The 17,764-nt window shown below is 37.7% G+C and overlaps 1 protein-coding gene across 1 annotated transcript in view; it reads right to left on the reverse strand.

The window, feature by feature from the left end:
- The window catches only part of LOC126278850 (uncharacterized), a 445,668-nt gene that overhangs the window by 47,349 nt on the left and 380,555 nt on the right, over positions 1 to 17,764 (reverse strand). The window contains exon 32 of the mRNA XM_049979125.1: positions 13,837 to 13,967. Coding sequence (XP_049835082.1) covers positions 13,837 to 13,967 — 131 coding nt within the window. The remainder of the gene's footprint in view (positions 1 to 13,836; positions 13,968 to 17,764) is intronic.

Consider the following 17,764-nt stretch of genomic DNA (forward strand, 5'->3'; position numbering starts at 1 on the left):
ACAAATTCAGTTTGTGGCATCTACAGCTTGGGGAAAAAGAGGTATCACACATAGGAAAGTGAAAAGACAGGAAAGGGAAAAGACAAGCAACAGTATGAATATCAAGATCTCAGATGGCAAGCCAGTAATAAGCAAAGAAGAGAAAACTGAAAAGTGGAAGAAGTAGATAGAGTCAATCTACAAGGAAAATGGACTTTAACACAACATTATAAATAAAGTAGAGGATGCAGATGATAACTGAAAGACCTTAGTCAAAACAAGGCCCCACAAAGAGACAGCATTCCTTCAGAACTATTGAGACACTTAGAAAAGTCAGCCATAACAAAACTATTCCATCTGGTGTGCAAGATGTATGAGACAGACAAAATAGCCTCAGACTGTAAAAATTCCACAGAAAGCAGGTACTGACAGGTGTTAATACTACTGAAGTATTAGTTTAATAAGTCATGGTTGCATAATACTGATATGAATAGTTTACTGAAGCCAACCTCAGGGAAGATAATTTTGGTCTTCAGAGAAATGTAAGACCATGCAAGACAGTACTGACCTGACATCTTATCTTTCAAGACAGGTTAAAGAAAGGCAAACCTACATTTACAGGATTTGTAGACCTGCATAAAGCTTTTGACAATGTTGAGTGGAATACACTCTTTGAAATTCTGAAGGTAACAGGAATAAAATTCAGAAAGTGAAAGGTTATATACAGCTTGTATAGAAACCAGACTGCTGTTATAACAGTCAAAGATGTAAAAGGCAAGCAGTTGGGAAAAATGACACAGGTTGTAGCCTACCCCCAGTGTTATTCAATCTGTGCTATGAGCAACCATAAAGGAAAAATGAATAAATCTGGAAAAGGAAATAAAATTTAGAGAGAAGATATTAAAACTAGGGGGTCTGCTGATGACATTGTAATTCTGTCAGAGTCAGCAAAGAAATTGGAAAAGCATTTGAACAAAATAGAAAGTATACTGAAAAGAGATTATAAGATGAGCATCAACAAAAGTAAAATAAGAGAAATGGAATTTAGTCAAGTTAAATTATGTGATGCTGTGGGAATTAGACTAGCAAATGAGATATTAAATGTAGTTGATGAGATTTATTATTTGGGCAGTGAAATACCTGATGATACCCAAAGTAGAGAGAATATAAAATGCAGACTGGTTGTAGCAAGGAAAGAATTTCTGAAAAAAGGATTTATCAGCATCTAATGTCAATTTCAGTGTCAGAAAGTCTTCTCTGAAGGTATTTGTTTAGAGTGTAGCCTGGCATGGAACAGAAACAACAACAACAAGCAGTTCAGACAAAAAGAGAATGAAGTTTTCGAAATGTGGTGCTGCAGAAGAATGCCATAGATTAGACGGGTAGAGAGCATAACTACTAAGGAGATAATGGTTTGAATTGGGGAGAAAAGAAATTTATAGCACAACTTTGCTAAAAAAAGTGACTGGTTTGTAGGATATGTTTTGAACCATCAGGAATATTCAGTTTGGTACTGAGGAAAGAGTGGGGACTAAAAGTTGTAGAGGGAGACCAAGGGATGAAAACAGTAACCAGGTTCAAGTAGAAGTATATTGCTGTAGTTACTCAGAGATGAATAAGATGGCACAGGATAGACTAGCTTGAAAAGCTGCATCAAACCAGACTATGGACTGAAAATCACAACAATTTCAATTGTTATCTGACAAATGAAGAGAGGGAGAGGAGAAATCAGCATCTATGTCATATGAATTTTTTAAAAAGAAATAACATGAATAAGGCATTAATAACATAAGGATATTTTTCTTCAATAGTAATTTTTTTTTGCAAAACATGAAATAACTGGAAAATCCACTCACAGTCTTTGTTCTTTTATGGTTCATTGAGTTCATCACATTTCATGTTCAGTTATGTAATTTCAATGATTATTTAAATGTAGTTGTTTCTACACAGTAGCACACCACATAATAGTAAACTCTTTCTTAGCATGTGTCACACATACAGGACATCTGCTGTGTTGGTGTATCCCTTCCATTTTACTCTGTTATTATTATTTTTGGGTTTAAAACAAATGTCTTGTTGTTGAACTTTCTATTCTTAGTTGCCTGCTTTGTTACCATGTGTTCAAATGCCACCTGGAAACATTTGGTGACTGGGTTTGCAACAGAGTTGTCCTTCAGTCTGATTACTTGACCATGTCAGTGGCTATGAGCTCCCCTCACTTAATCGATAGCTGGAATGATGCTAAATCTTCGCCCAACAAGCTCATTTGGTTATTTTGAGTCATTCTGAAAGTCCATCAAATAATATTTACCTCCACTCTGCAAATACTTGCCTCATGCTTTTCCACATTTGGATTGCACTCTGCACATTGAATGGCTGTTGGTCAGACTGTGGTCTTTTAAATTTTTACCTACAGATGTCAGGAAATCCTTTTTATCACAGAGGACTCTTGTAACTCGTATCCATTTGAGTCAGACTGAGTTTATCCTCAGTCTGATATCAGAAGTGACATTATAGTTTGAAGTCACAATGGATCCATGTATTTAAAATGCATGGGCTGCTGCAAGTTTTGGTAATTGATTCTGATAGTACCATTAATTTGGGTGCCACATTCCAGGTATTCAGTCTTTGGGGTATTAAGGCACAGCTGATTCTCAGCCAGCCTGTTCCTTCAAGTTTATACCTCATGCTGGAGTTCAAGGCATGTTTGTTGGGCTAGGGTCACATCATCCACATAACGAAGTGTACAAGAATGTGGGGTTTGTAAGTCAGCCACTGTTCTATTCATTCAGAGGGTGCGTAATGGTGGTGATAGGGCAGAGACTTGCTGAACACCAGAAGTGATAACAAAAGGTGCAATAATTCCAGCTGGGCTCAGGACCACACAAGTGGTATTACAATACCGAAGCTGTACCTGGCTCACAAAGACCTCCAGAACTTCATGACAATGAAGAGTTTGCCAGTGAGGTCATGTGAGTTTCATTTAATGCATTTTCTATGTCCAGAAATGCAGTGTGTACACACTCCTATTTCTCCCTAAGCTTTGCTATCAATAGATATGTGGTATGGATGGCATAGATAATGCTGTGGACCTTAATGGATCCAGATCCTGTGGATGTTACTGTGACTATCCCTCTGACCCTACTGTCCAGCACGCATTCAAATATTATCAGTGTGTGGTAGAGAACTCAAACAGGATACTAAGTTGAGAAGTCACTCACATCTCCTGTACCCTATGAGACTGGAACTGTTGTAATAATTGTCCATGTGCAAGAAAGTTTGTTTTCAGTAGTTTTCTGGTTGAAAAGTGTGGCAAGGAATTCTGAAACAGACATCAGAGACTTTAACCAGATTTCCACAGTTACATCATCTGAGTGAGCTACTTAACCATTTTTCATTTCCTGATGGCAATCACAACTTCCTCAGCTGTAATTAAGAACATGATCCAGAGATGGAACCAGAATGTGTGATTGGTGGAGATGCAAATTTTTTGTTGCTGACATCAGCAAAATAGTCTGATCATCACTGGAGAATAGATTAGATTAGTTTTTCGTTACATAGATCCATGCTGAGGAGATCCTTGTGGATGTGGCACATGTTAATTTTTATTTTTTTTAAAGCTGAAATAACAATACCAGTAGTATGAACATATACAATACATCATTTGTTTCCATTAAAAAAATTTGTCAATGGAGTAGAAGGAGTTGGCCACTAGTAAGTCTTTCAGGATCCTTTTAAACTGATCTTTATTTGTAACTAAATTTTTTACATTTGCTGGCAAATTATTGAAGATGAGTGTTCCTGAGAGTGGACCCCTAACTAAAGTAAGTGCTTTTAAGTCCTTGTGCAGATCATTTTTGTTCCTGGTATTGTATGTATGAACTGAACTGTTTGTTGGAAAAAGACATATATTATTTAGGACAAATTTCATTAAGGAGTAAATATACTGTGAGGCAGTAGTTAGTATACCCAGTTCTTTGAAGAGGTTTCTACAGGACATCCATGAGTTTACTCCACAAATAATATGTATTTCAAGCTTTTGGACTCTGAAAACTTTTGTTTGACTTGAAGAGTTACCCCAAAATATTATACCATATAACATTATGAAATGAAAGTGTTGTGGTTGGCAGGAGAGCCAACACCGTGTTACTAGAGGAGACCAAAAGGCATGCATTTTAGCTCACGCAGGCTGGCGTGAGGTCTGGAACAGGTCGAGGAAATTAGAATTTAGAAAAACGGACGTAACTGGTGGAATACTTAACTTTAATCCATTAATGATGAACGTCGCTCTTGACAGTACATGATTGACAATATCAATAGTAACTGATAATGGCGCCTTGCTAGGTCGTAGCAAATAACGTAGATGATGGCTATGCTAACTATCGTCTCGGCAAATGAGAGCATATTTTGTCAGTGAACCATCGCTAGCAAAGTTGGTTGTACAACTGGGGCAAGTGCTAGGAAGTCTCTCTAGACCTGCCTTGTGGCGGTGCTCGGTCTACAATCACTGATAGGGGCGACACGCAGATCTGGCGTCTACTACCGGACCGCGGCCAATTTAAAGGCTACCACCTAGCAAGTGTGGTGTCTGGCGGTGACACCACAGAAAGTAGGCAAAGTATGCAAGCTTTTTCATTTTTATGTTCACTATCTCAGCTAACACTCAAATTGCAAATACAGATTTGTTAAGGCGTTTCTGCATTTTTGTGGTGTGCTCCTCCGAACTGAATTTATTATCATGTTGTAATCCCAGGAATTTAAGACTGTCAACCTCTTCTATCTGCTCTTCTTCATACTTTATGCAGATGCTTACAGGTCCTGAATTGCATATAGTGAGCCTTTTCGAAGTTTAATCTCAGTGTGTTAGCTTTAAACCATTTATTAATATCCATGAAAATATCATTAGCAGATCTTTCTAGAACTACACTCGACATACTATTTATTGCAATACTTGTGTCATCTTCAAACAAAATCAACTCTACTTCTGGCAGTGCAACTGATGAGGGATCATTAATGTACTCAAGGAAAAGCAATGACCCTAAGATGGATCCTTGTGGGACACCACATATAATTTCTTCCCATTCTGATGATGACTTAATTCACTAGTCCCTTGCACTGGCACCCTTTGTTTCCTGTTTGTGAGGTATGATTTGAACCATTTTGCAACACTGCCCGTGACACCATAGAATTCTGATTTATTTAAAAGGATGTTGTGGTCCACACAATAATGCCTTTGACAAATCACAGAAAATACCTGCTGCTTGTAATGTGTTATTTAATAAATTAAGTACATTTTTGCTGTAGGTGTAAATAGCCTTCTCGATACCAGAATCCCTCAAAAATCCAAACTGTGTTCTTGATAATATGTTATTTGTGGTCAGATGGTTGAGAAGTTGCCTGTACATTACTTTTTCTAAAATTTTTGAGAATGCTGGCAAAAGTGAAATCATTCTGTAGTTTGATGGTATCTTTTTATCCCCTTTCTTGAATAGAGGCTTAACATCTGCATATTTTAGCCTCTTGGGAAAAATCCCTGTTATAATTGACTGGTTACACATGTAACTTAGAATTGTACTAAACTCACAAGAACATGCCTGAATTAACTTTGTTGATATTTCATCATAACCACTAGAATGCTTTGTTTTTAAAGATTTTATTAAGGAAGTTATTTCTTTTGGTGAAGTGAGTGACATATTCATGTACCTGAAGCTATTTGTAAAGCCTAGTTTCAGATTTTGAAGGGCATTATTTACTGATCCCATTGTATCAGTAATGGATATAAAGTACTTGTTAAATAGTTTTTCCACACTATGACCATTGGTTACTAATGTGTCATCTACCCTTAATGCTATTTGCTCCTGTTCCTTTCTGGTTCTACCAGTCTCCTCTTTCACTATATCCCGTATTGTTTTTATTTTGTTCCCTGACATTGCTATCTTCTTCTCATGGTGTATTTGTTTAGATGTCTGAATTACTTTTTCAAATATTTTACAGTATTCCTTGTATTTAGCTAAATCATCAGCATTGGAGCCATTCTTGGTCGACAGAGGCATTTTCCTTTTACAAGAAAGCTTTATTCCTTGTGTAATCCATGGTTTTATAATAGACTTCTGTTTAATTTGAGTAACCTTTAGTGGAAAACAGTTTTCACACATGGTACTGACATTGTTCATGAATGTGTTATATTTTTCATTCACGTCATGAGCACTATAAACGTCTTTCCAGTTCATATCTTTGAGCAATTTTCTAAAACACCCAATTTTTGGTTGATTGACTACTCTCCTGTACTCAGATTTAGCTGTCTTGATAATCTGCTTAGAATTTACATCTAAAACAAGGAGCAGCATGTCATGATCTGGTAGTCCATTTATTACAGGTTTTATGATATTATTTTGTTCCTTTGATATGTCTATAAAATGTTATCATTGGCTGTCCCTGAGGATTTAGTGATCCTAGTTGGAAAGTTTACAGTGTTAGATTGAAAGACAACATTTCTAACTGCAGTAAATGTTTACTGGAAGATTGCATTAGAAAATCTGTATTAAAGCCACCAGCAATCAAAATTTCTTTGTTTCTTCCTGTTAAATAACCCAAAAGAGCTTCTAGATGATTTTTGAATAGATTATAATTTCCTGCAGTTGCTCAGTAAATAGTTACTGTTATATAGGATCTGTTATGGAACACTACTTCTGTTGCACATGCTTCTAGATGCTGCTCTAAACAGAATTTATTAATGTCAATGTTCTAGAATTTATGGCAGTTTTTAATAAGTGTGGCAACTCCTCCTCCATCCATATCTACTCTGCAGAAGTAGGAAGCTAGCTTAAATCCTGAAATGTCTAACATATCCATACCAGTGGTCACTTGATGTTCAGAGAGACAGATTATGTCAATTTGGTTAGATGAATTCATTTCATCAATACAAATGAGTAGTTCGTCAACTTTATTTCTGAGTCCCTGAATGTTCTAGTGTAATAAAGATAACTGATACTGCACACTAATGGCATTATAACTGCTTTGCCAAAGATGAACTGGCAGTTTCTGATTACTTTCTGTTAAAAATTGTTTAAATGGAGACTGTATGCTAAAATCTGACACCTGTTCATCTGTTTTCTCAAACTGAGCGTGTCTGCCAATCTCTCTTAACACCCGTTTTCTTTCCCCCTTCCCTATCCTAAAAAAGGCATCCCTCTGACACCTGTGACCACTGGTATTTTACCACTTGTGACAGTGTCCCCCCTTAAGTTTTCTGCAATAAACTCAGACAGTTTTCCCTTCCTTTTCCTATTGAGGTGAAGGCCGTGCCTAGTGTAGTCCCACCTATCGATAGCATCCACAGGAATCAAACCAATATTGGACCCTATATCCGTCCTAAGCAGCCACTCCAACTCCAAGTTCACCTTCCCGATGGAAGAGTTCAAATGAGGCTGATCATGGTGTCTCACCACAGACACAAATCCCACACTCATATGCTTAGTTGCTGATGCTATCTTCACCAGGTCACTCTCTATGGAATATTCAGTGTCTCTGTCAATGCTATTTTCTGGACCACCCACTATAACCACGGCATGCTCCTTTGTGAAATCCTTGCATAAAGAACCTACATCCACTGTTACCTGACCCAGATCTGCACTAGGCTTGAAAAAGTTTGTGACCTGGTACTCTGGACCTAGATTTTCCTGCAGTAGTTGGCCAACACCTCTACCTAACAACAGAAATTTCTTTCTCTTAACAAATTTCCCTACTTTTTTCAAGTCCTTGAAAGCTTGTTGTGTCCTTTCTACAGCTTCAGCTACATGAAGCTCATCCAATTCTGACTGAGTCAACAGGTCAAATCTATTTTCAAGTTTTATGACAAAGCTGTCTGATGCTCTCCTTTGCCTGTTCCCCCTATTACCTGTTGCCACTTCCCAGCTTTGTTCACCCTTCTCCCTCTTTAAACTGTCCAGATCCTTCCTTGCCTTGTCTAAGTCAGCTTGAAGACCTGCAATTTTCCCTTCCTGTTCCAGTATTTTCCTATCTCTGTTGCAGATCCTACAATATCACTGGTGAGCCTCATTCATGTCCTCATTTCCCATGCCACTACATTCGCCCAAATGAAAAAAACTACAGCACCCATCACATCACACCCGGGAACTAATGATCCTACGGCATGTCACATGCATGTCACAAACATGGCTTGTTTGATCTCATCACTGTTTATTGTTGGCTCCCTTGATTCACATGACAAGCCCTGTTCCCTGGGTTGAGCAGTTCTGTAACATCCCAAGGCAATAAATGTCGTTTCTTCCTGACACCAGATCAAAATGATTGTACAGATCCTGACAATGTCAGACTTTTTTCAGCATCCACTGCTCTTTCTGCTGCTAATTTTTGGATTCAATATCACTGAAAGTATCAAGGAATATACCATCAAGTCTTAAAGAGTATCTTTTTTCCTTGGTCACCTGCTGGTTTTCAACATTCTGCTATCAGGTTTGTTTAGCAATATATTTTTTGATTGTTTTTGTCAGAGTTACTGATCTGGTCTGATGTATCTTTTTGCAGTAACTTTTCATACGTCTTCCATTGATTCATCAGGGTTAATTGAGAAAGCTGTCATAAATGTGGTCTGCTGAGAATCCCTTCTCCATCGTCTGATTTCCTCCTGACCAATCTTAAGTTATATGGGTTGTCTGGAACTAAGTGGTTTTGGGGCAACACTGTCATATAAAATTGCTATGATACTTGTCACCATCTTCAGATATCACTGTGAAACCAACCAGTAAGTGATCTGAGTAGCATGACATTTACTGGCATAGGGATATGTGTCAGTCTTATCTTGAAGTATGTCTTGGTGATAACTAGGTCATGAGCCTCAGCACTGTCCACTATGTGACATACACCATAATTTTGCAGGCCAAGGCCTTATCCTCTATCACATCGCTCATACCTTCTCACTAAGGAAATGATAACAATAAACTATGGTTGTCTAAATAGTAGGTAGATTCACTAATGTCATTCTCAGTTCAAAACTCAGGTGGTAATGCTGGAATGGAAGATGCAGCATATCCTAATCCATCCTATTTAAGAAAAATTATTTTCTGTGCATGTTTAAGTGTCTTCAGTTGATAGCACTCTCTAAAGTCCCTCCAGAGGATTACAGTTGAAGACTACTATTAATAAACTGATAGGCAGAGGAAAGTTGCATTCTGAATGGTGGGCATGGTAGATAAGTAGTCTTTTGTGGTGTATATACCACAAGTTAAGATTAATTTCAAACAATAATGTGTTTTCTCTTCAACGTTATCCCGAACATATTTAAACTTTACATGGATGAACAGTTACCATAAGGGTAACACGTTTCATAAAGGGACACGATACTAGAGCACAAGAAGTAAAAATAAGATGAATTGTGAACAGAAACTAGAAAACAGCTCGTAATGTCAGAGAATGCACTGCCTGACAGTGTAAATCAGTAAAAATGGCTTGAAGTACAGGGATTGGTGTGAACTGAGGACACTTGATACAGGTAATAAGAAAATCAAATAACTACAATAAGACTACAGCATGAACATAACAAACATATTCAATGTATGGTACAAATGGCTCTGAGCACTATGGGACTTAACATCTGAGGTCATCAGTCCCCTAGATTTAAAACTACTTAAACCTAACTAACCTAAAGACATCACACACATCCATTCCCGAGGCAGGATTCAAACCTGCAACTGTAGCAGCAGTGCGGTTCCAGACTGAAGTGCCTAGAACTACTCGGCCACAGTGGCTGGCTACACTTAATGTAGTGATGGTTGAGTGCAATAACAGAATGATAGAAATGCATTAGTTAAAGATGTTAACAAAAAAAAATCCAGTTCAAATAAATTTAAAGGTTGCACAAAATATGCTATTTCGAAAGGCTTATACAGGCAATAAATAAACAGCAATTAAAAAGATCAGTGCTCTGAAATGGGCATATGAAAAATTAAAATGATCTGTGTTTCTCCGGTTGGGTAGATACTTCTAATTTAACACAGAATATTTTGACAGTGGATTGAACTGCCTTATTCAAATGCTGTGAATAGTGGTTTGTATGATCTCTGCTTCAATTTTCAATTGTACAAACCTGTCTAAATTAGCTTCATAATTGTGAAACTAAGTTACCAGAGGCTTCATTCTTGTTTATGATACATGGGCATACATACACATGATTATGTTAGATCTTTGTGGCAGCAGGTGTTTTTGTGGTGGCATGCTGACAGACATCAGCTTACTAGTGTCATCCTCACAACCTACAGATGATGCAGAGGTGAGACTGGTTTGAAGTAGTTGTTCTCACAGCACTCAGCCAGTAGCTGATAATGTGATGAATATTCAGAGCATTGGATATCCTTTTGGAGTGAGTCCTGGACTTGATGAACAGCCATATAAAAGGAATTGCCAAACAGCTCATGGATTCTTGTCTTCTGGTAAGGTTGATGACTGCAGATGGTTATTTTGGTGTAACGTGATACTATACGTGTTATTATCTTGCTGGCAAACAGTGTTTTCTGTCACTCAGTCATGACAATGGCTGCTGAAGATATGCATCTGTACTACTATCTTTGCCGAAATGCAATGTCAGATGACAGGTTACTATCAGAAATGTAATATGGTGGAAGTGGAAATCATTCTCAACTGCTGATCATGAATTATTCCTGATGCAATGTGGCAGTTGACTGCTGTCATTCAATATGTATTGAGAAATACTGTACACATCACCTCGTAGTAGTTGTTCATAATCTCATTTTACATGTTGTTCTTGAAGATGTGGATAAGGTATTCAGCCTCATGTGTAATGTCTGGACATGTAGTGCATGACCACATGAAAGTAACAGAATGCACGGCATATTCTGGAAGTATCTGTTACTTGTCACATTTGTAGATGGAGGTCCTTTGATGGCCAGTATCTTTGCCAGAGACTCGTATTAAGTAGAAGCATGTTGACAGTTTAGGAAAAGGACTCCTTTCCTACAAAGGTTGTTTAGCAGATGCAAAATAACCTTTCATGGAATTGATTTAAAATAATAATAATTCTTTCAGAGGAAGCACTGCAATTCTTTAAAGTTGCACGAGGTGGTGAGTGTGGTAATACATAATGAACACAGTTACACTGATTCAATATTTGTGCTATTGAAATTTTGACCCTGTATTTGGGTTAATGCCTCAGCAATTTGCACCTTAAGCCCACTGTAACATTTAGGACAAGAAAAAAGCTTTTTCTAAACAAAATATGCAAACACATTCACAGAATGTAGATGATTATCTTGAAAAATAGTGCAGGGTAGGAACATTCAAAAGATACTTTTGAATAATTTACTATTCTACAGGATATCAGGTAGATATCAGAAGGTATCAGATAGATTATATAATGGTAAGACAGAGATTTAGGAACCAGGTTATAAATTGTAAGACATTACCAGGGGCAGATGTAGACTCTGACCACAATCTATTGCTTATGACCTGTAGATTAAAACTGAAGAAACTGCAAAAAGGTGGGAATTTAAGGAGATGGGACCAGGATAAACTGGAAGAAGCAGAGGTTGTACAGGGTTTCAGGGAGAGCATAAGGGAACAATTGACCAGAATGGGGGAAAGAAATACAGTAGAAGAAGAATGGGTAGCTTTGAGGGATGAAATAGTGAAGGCACCAGAGGATCAAATAGGTAAAAAGACAAGGGCTGGTAGAAACCCTTGGGTAACAGAAGAAATATTAAATTTAATTGATGAAAGGAGAAAATATAAAAATGCAGTAAATGAAGCAGGCAAAAAGGGATACAATCGTCTCAAAAATGAGATCGACAGGAAGTGCAAAATGGGTAAGCAAGGATGGCTGGAGGACAAATGTAAGGATGTAGAGGCTTATGTCACTAGAGGTAAGATAGATACTGCCTATAGGAAAATTAAAGATACCATTGGAGGAAAGAGAACCACTTGCATGAATATCAAGAGCTTTGATGGAAACCCAGTTCTAAGCAAAGAAGGGAAAGCAGAAAGGTGGAAGGAGTATATAGAGGGTCTATACAAGGGCGATGTACTTGAAGACAATATTATGGAAATGAAAGAGTATGTAGATGAAGATGAAATAGGAGATATGATACTGCGTGAAGAGTTTGACAGAGCACTGAAAGACCTGAGTCGAAACAAGGCCCCCGGAGTGGACAACATTCCATTAGAACTACTGACAGCCTTGGGAGAGCCAGTCCTGACAAACTCTACCATCTGGTGAGCAAGATGTATGAGACAGGGAAATACCCTCAGACTTGATGAAGAATATAATTATTCCAATCCCAAAGAAAGCAGGTGTTGACAGATGTGAAAATTACCGAACAATCAGTTTAATAAGTCACAGCTGCAAAATACTAATGCGAATTCTTTACAGACGAATGAAAAAACTGATAGAAGCTGACCTCAGGGAAGATCAGTTTGGATTCCGCAGAAATATTGGAACACGTGAGGCAATACTGACCCTACGTCTTATCTTAGAAGAAAAATTAAGGAAAGGCAAACCTACATTTCTAGCATTTGTAGACTTAGAGAGAGCTTTTGACAATGTTGATTGGAATACTCTCTTTCCAATCCTGAAGGTGGCAGGGGTTAAAAACAGGGAATGAAAGGCTATTTACAATTTGTACAGAAAGCAGATGGCAGTTATAAGAGGCGAGCGATATGAAAGAGAAGCAATGGTTGGGAAGGGAGTGAGACAGGGTTGTAGCCTATCCCCAATGTTATTCAATCTGTATATTGAGCAAGCAGTAAAGGAAACAAAAGAAAAGTTTGGAGTAGGTATTAAACTCCATGGAGAAGAAATAAAAACTTTGAGGTTCACTGATGGCATTGTAATTCTGTCAGAAACAGCAAAGGACTTGGAAGAGCAGTTGAACGGAATGGACAGTGTCTTGAAAGGAGGGTATAAGATGAACATCAACAAAATCAAAACGACAATAATGGAATGTAGTCAAATTAAGTTGGGTGATGCTGAGGGAATTATATTAGGGAATGAGATACTTAAAGTAGTAAAGGAGTTTTGCTACTTGGGGAGCAAAATAACTGATGATGGTTGAAGTAGAGAGGATATAAAATGTAGACTGGCAATGGAAAGGAAAGAGTTTCTGAAGAAGAGAAATTTGTTAACATCGAGTATAGATTTAAGTGTCAGGAAGTCATTTCTGAAAGTATTTGTATGGAGTGTAGCCATGTACGGAAGTGAAACATGGACGATAAATAGTTTGGACACGAAGAGAATAGAACCTTTCGAAATGTGGTGCTACAGAAGAATGCTGAAGATTAGATGGGTAGATCATATAACTAATGAGGAAGTATTGAATAGGATTGGGGAGAAGAGAAGTTTGTGGCACAACTTGACCAGAAGAAGGGAGCGGTTGGTAGGACATGTTCTGAGGCATCAAGGGATCACCAGTTTAGTATTGGAGGGCAGTGTGGAGAGTAAAAATCGAAGAGGGAGACCAAGAGATGAATACACTAAGCAGATTCAGAAGGATGTAGGCGGCAGTAGGTACTGGGTGATGAAGAAGCTTGCACAGGATAGAGTAGCATGGAGAGCTGCATCAAACAAGCCTCAGGACTGAAGACCACAACAACAACAACAACAACAAAAACAACAACAGGATTTCAAAACTGAAAAACATATACAGTATAAACACTTTACTACCAATATGACATATAGTTGCTACAAATAGCTAATGTTCATGTCTTATATGAACTTTGTAAACAACTAGAAATTTCAATTTCATAAAAATCTATGACATTAAATAATGCCGTATGAATCTGTAAATCAGCTGTTGCAGTGTAAGCCATATGACACAAATTAAATTTTACCTGTGCCATCTGCATGTGTTTCTTTTCTGTGCGTCTTCTCACAAATATGGCAGTTGCTATGGCTGTGACAACAGCTGCTGAGGTTACAACCACTGTCCCACTAACAGCATACACAACTGCATATTGTTCCTCTGCAAGACAGCAGTTGACATATTTTAGCACACTGTCATACATGCACTGAAATAACAAATAAATGAACAAAAATGAGCTTAGGACAAGACTTGAGCATATACATATATTTTAAAGAAAAAATGAAAATATGATTTTTACATATCAGTAGTAGTCAAACCATGGATGTTGATAATGTGTGTTTCATCACAAAAATGTAAATGCCAGCCATAATAAAACTGGTCCAAAAAGTGTTCTGGTACTTTGTGTCATCATGACGTAAATATCAATTAGATAATTAGGGACTGGGACAGACACAATGAGTGTGAGAACTTGAATTCATGATGTGTTTGGTGGGGAGAGGACCTTCAGCATAGGCAGCAAAATCTCCAAGACAGCCTGATTAGCCATGGGGTAGGTTGAAGTGTCATGTGTATTCAAAAAAACCCACACATGGGAGTAACTGAAATTTAATATAAAATACGACTAAGTAGGGCGGTTATGTACATCTCACATTCTGGGTACTGTATCTCCTTTGAAGAGCAATTCTCAACTTCACTAACTAGGATAAGTTATTTCCTGTCCGACTAATTTTCTGGGCCAGTTTAATTTTCTCCACTTTCATAAATATTGTAAATATAATTTTTACTATAATACAGACATCTCACAGTGAAGATCAATGATGCAAATAGAATGTGGATGAGGAGCCACTATTATTATGGAGATGGCAACAAAATACCACTCAAGAAAAGTAAATATGAAGTTTTGCAGAGTGATATCAATGAATAAAATCAAACATGTAAAATATTAATAGGAGAGTAAGAGAAATTTTGTACATTGTGAAATGATGAAGTGTCAGTTATCACATCATTTTGAGAAAGGGAAATACTATCAAGTCCTTAATTTTCTTCATTACTATCAAAACATCAGGCTTTTATTACACAGTATCACATAAAAATTGCCTAAATGAGGTTCTAAATCAGCAATCAGCTAGAATTTGTGAGAGTTACCAAAAAGGCTAAGCTTCTGTGACTGCATGAATAAAAATTATCTGACATGAACTACTACATAGCTCCTTCTGTCTAAAACATAAGAAGAGATCATTCCATAAAGAACCATCAACAGTATTACCACATTTAAACATTACACCTAAAAAATATTCAACAAACTTACTAGCATCTAAGTTTTACCTTTGTGTACGTCATACCTGGAGAGGGTGTTACCAGGTGTGGGACAACAACATTATAGACACTGCATTTCTATGCCATACAAAATAATAATAATAATAAAAAAATGCATCTACAATTATTGTTGTGATATTGAAGATAGTGGATGATGCTGCAGTGAGCAGCACCCTGCCCCATGTACTGAGCATCCACAAAGCTGTGTAGATGAAGACACCACTATTAACCTCTGAAAGCCTTTGATGGTACACAAGAACACTTCCACTAGGAACTCAAATGTCAGGAAATAAGTTCTTCACAGATTTAGAAATTTAAGGATTTTGCACACTGCTTCCAAAAATAGATACTTCAACATTCTGGAGGAACTTAAATCTGCTAGTAAGAGATAGCATCCTGATTTTGTTCTTAATGAGCAAAGTATCTTCAAAACTTTTACTTCAATGTCTTTGAAGAAGTTATTTCCTTACATTTTAGTTCCTACACTACTGGCCATTAAAATTGCTACTGCAAGAAGAAATGCAGATGATAAACGGGTATTCATTGGACAAATATATTATACTAGAACTGACATGTGATTACATTTTCACGCAATTTGGGTGCATAGATCCTGAGAAATCAGTACCCAGAACAACCACCTCTGGCCTTAATAACGGCCTTGTTACTCCTGGGCATTGAGTCAAACAGAGTTTGGATGGCGTGTACAGGTACAGCTGCCCATGCAGCTTCAACACAATACCACAGTTCATCCAGAGTAGTGACTGGTGTATTGTGATGAACCAGTTGTTCGGCCGCCACTGGGCAGACGTTTTCAATTGACAAGAGATCTGGAGAATGTGCTGGCCAGGGCAAAAATCAAACATTTTCTGTATCCAGAAAGGCCCATACAGGACCTGCAACATGCGGTCATGCATTATCCTGCTGAAATGTAGGGTTTTGCAGGGATCGAATGAAGGGTAGAGCCATGGGTCGTAACACATCTGAAATGTAACGTCCACTGTTCAAAGTGCTGTCAATACGAGCAAGAGGTGACTGAGGCATGTAACCAATGGCACTCCATACAATCACGCCGGGTGATAAGCCAGTACGGCGATGACGAATACGAGCTTCCAATGTGCGTTCATCATGATGTTGCCATACACAGATGCAACCACCACGGTGCTGTAAACAGAACCTGGATTCATCCAAAAAAATGACGTTTTGCCTTTCGTGCACCCAGGTTCATCACTGAGTACACCATCGCAGGCGCTCCTGTCTGTGATGGAGCGCCAAGGGTAACCGCAGCCATAGTCTCCGAGCTGATAGTCCATGCTGCTGCAAATGTCATTGAACTGTTCGTGCAGATGGTTGTTGTCTTGCAAACATCCCCATCTGTTGACTCAAGGATCAAGACGTGGCTGCATGATATGTTACAGCAATGCAGATAAAATGCCTGTTATCTTGACTGCTAGTGATATGAGGCCACTGGGATACAGCATGGTGTTCCATAGTACCCTCCTGAACCTACCGATTCCATATTCTGCTAACAGTCATTTGATCTCGACCAACACGGACAGCAATGTCGCGATACGATAAACTGCAATCACAATAGGCTATAATCTGACCTTTATCAAAGTCGGAAACGTGATGGTACGCATTTCTCCTCCTTACACGAGGCATCACAACAATGTTTCACCAGGCAACACTGGTCATCTGATGTTTGTGTATGAGAAATCAGTTGGAAACTTTCCTCGTTGTCAGCACATTGTAGGTGTCACCAACCTTGTGTGAATGATCTGAAAAGCTAATCATTTGCATATCACAGCATCTTCTTCCTGTCGGTTAAATTTCACGTCTGTAGCACACAATCTTTGTGGTGTAGCAATTTTAATGGCCAGTAGTGTAGTAACTAGCTGCCCTTCACTACCTTCGCACTATAAATTATGTTGTCTGTTATTTATGCTACTCTTGTAAGTTACTCCTATAAGTTACTGTTTTTCATTACTTTATGTCTGTTCCTGTTTTATTTTTATTTTTATTAATTATTATTTTAATCAAAATATGAACTGGAATATGAGGGAATAGGACAATATGCATTTTCTCAAAGTTTATTCCATCTTCTGCCTTTATGAGACTAAGTTTACAGCCATCACAATATATTTAATTTCAGAATGATCTAAAATTTTTTATTTTTTTAACATATTTTTAAATTATGGCCAGTTTTAAACTGTTGGAAGGCAAATACCTTTTTCATATGATTGCTTTCTCATATACAATTGCAAATATTTCTAAGAACTTTACTTTTAAACAAACTTAGTTTCAGTTACTTTGTATAATTATCTATATGTTGTGCATGCACCAATGACCTCTGGGATAGATTTACATCAGAAATATAACTGGCATAAAGTGGCATTTTGACTCATGTTATTTTTACATGTTATGACTTACTGCCGCACAGCAGAATGAGGTATACTGGCCTTTTATTATACTTCTGTCATCCGTTTTTTCTGAATTTCTTGATGTAGTGCTAGTAATGAACTTTCTTTTACTTCTATTGTAAGATTGCTACTGTATAGCCAAACTGGCAATTCTATTCAAAAAGCTTTACAATCAAAACAATAAAATAACATAATGTACATCATTATGGTTCACTAGATTGT

The sequence above is a fragment of the Schistocerca gregaria genome, chromosome 6, assembly GCF_023897955.1.
Source record: "Schistocerca gregaria isolate iqSchGreg1 chromosome 6, iqSchGreg1.2, whole genome shotgun sequence".
NCBI lineage: Eukaryota > Metazoa > Arthropoda > Insecta > Orthoptera > Acrididae > Schistocerca > Schistocerca gregaria.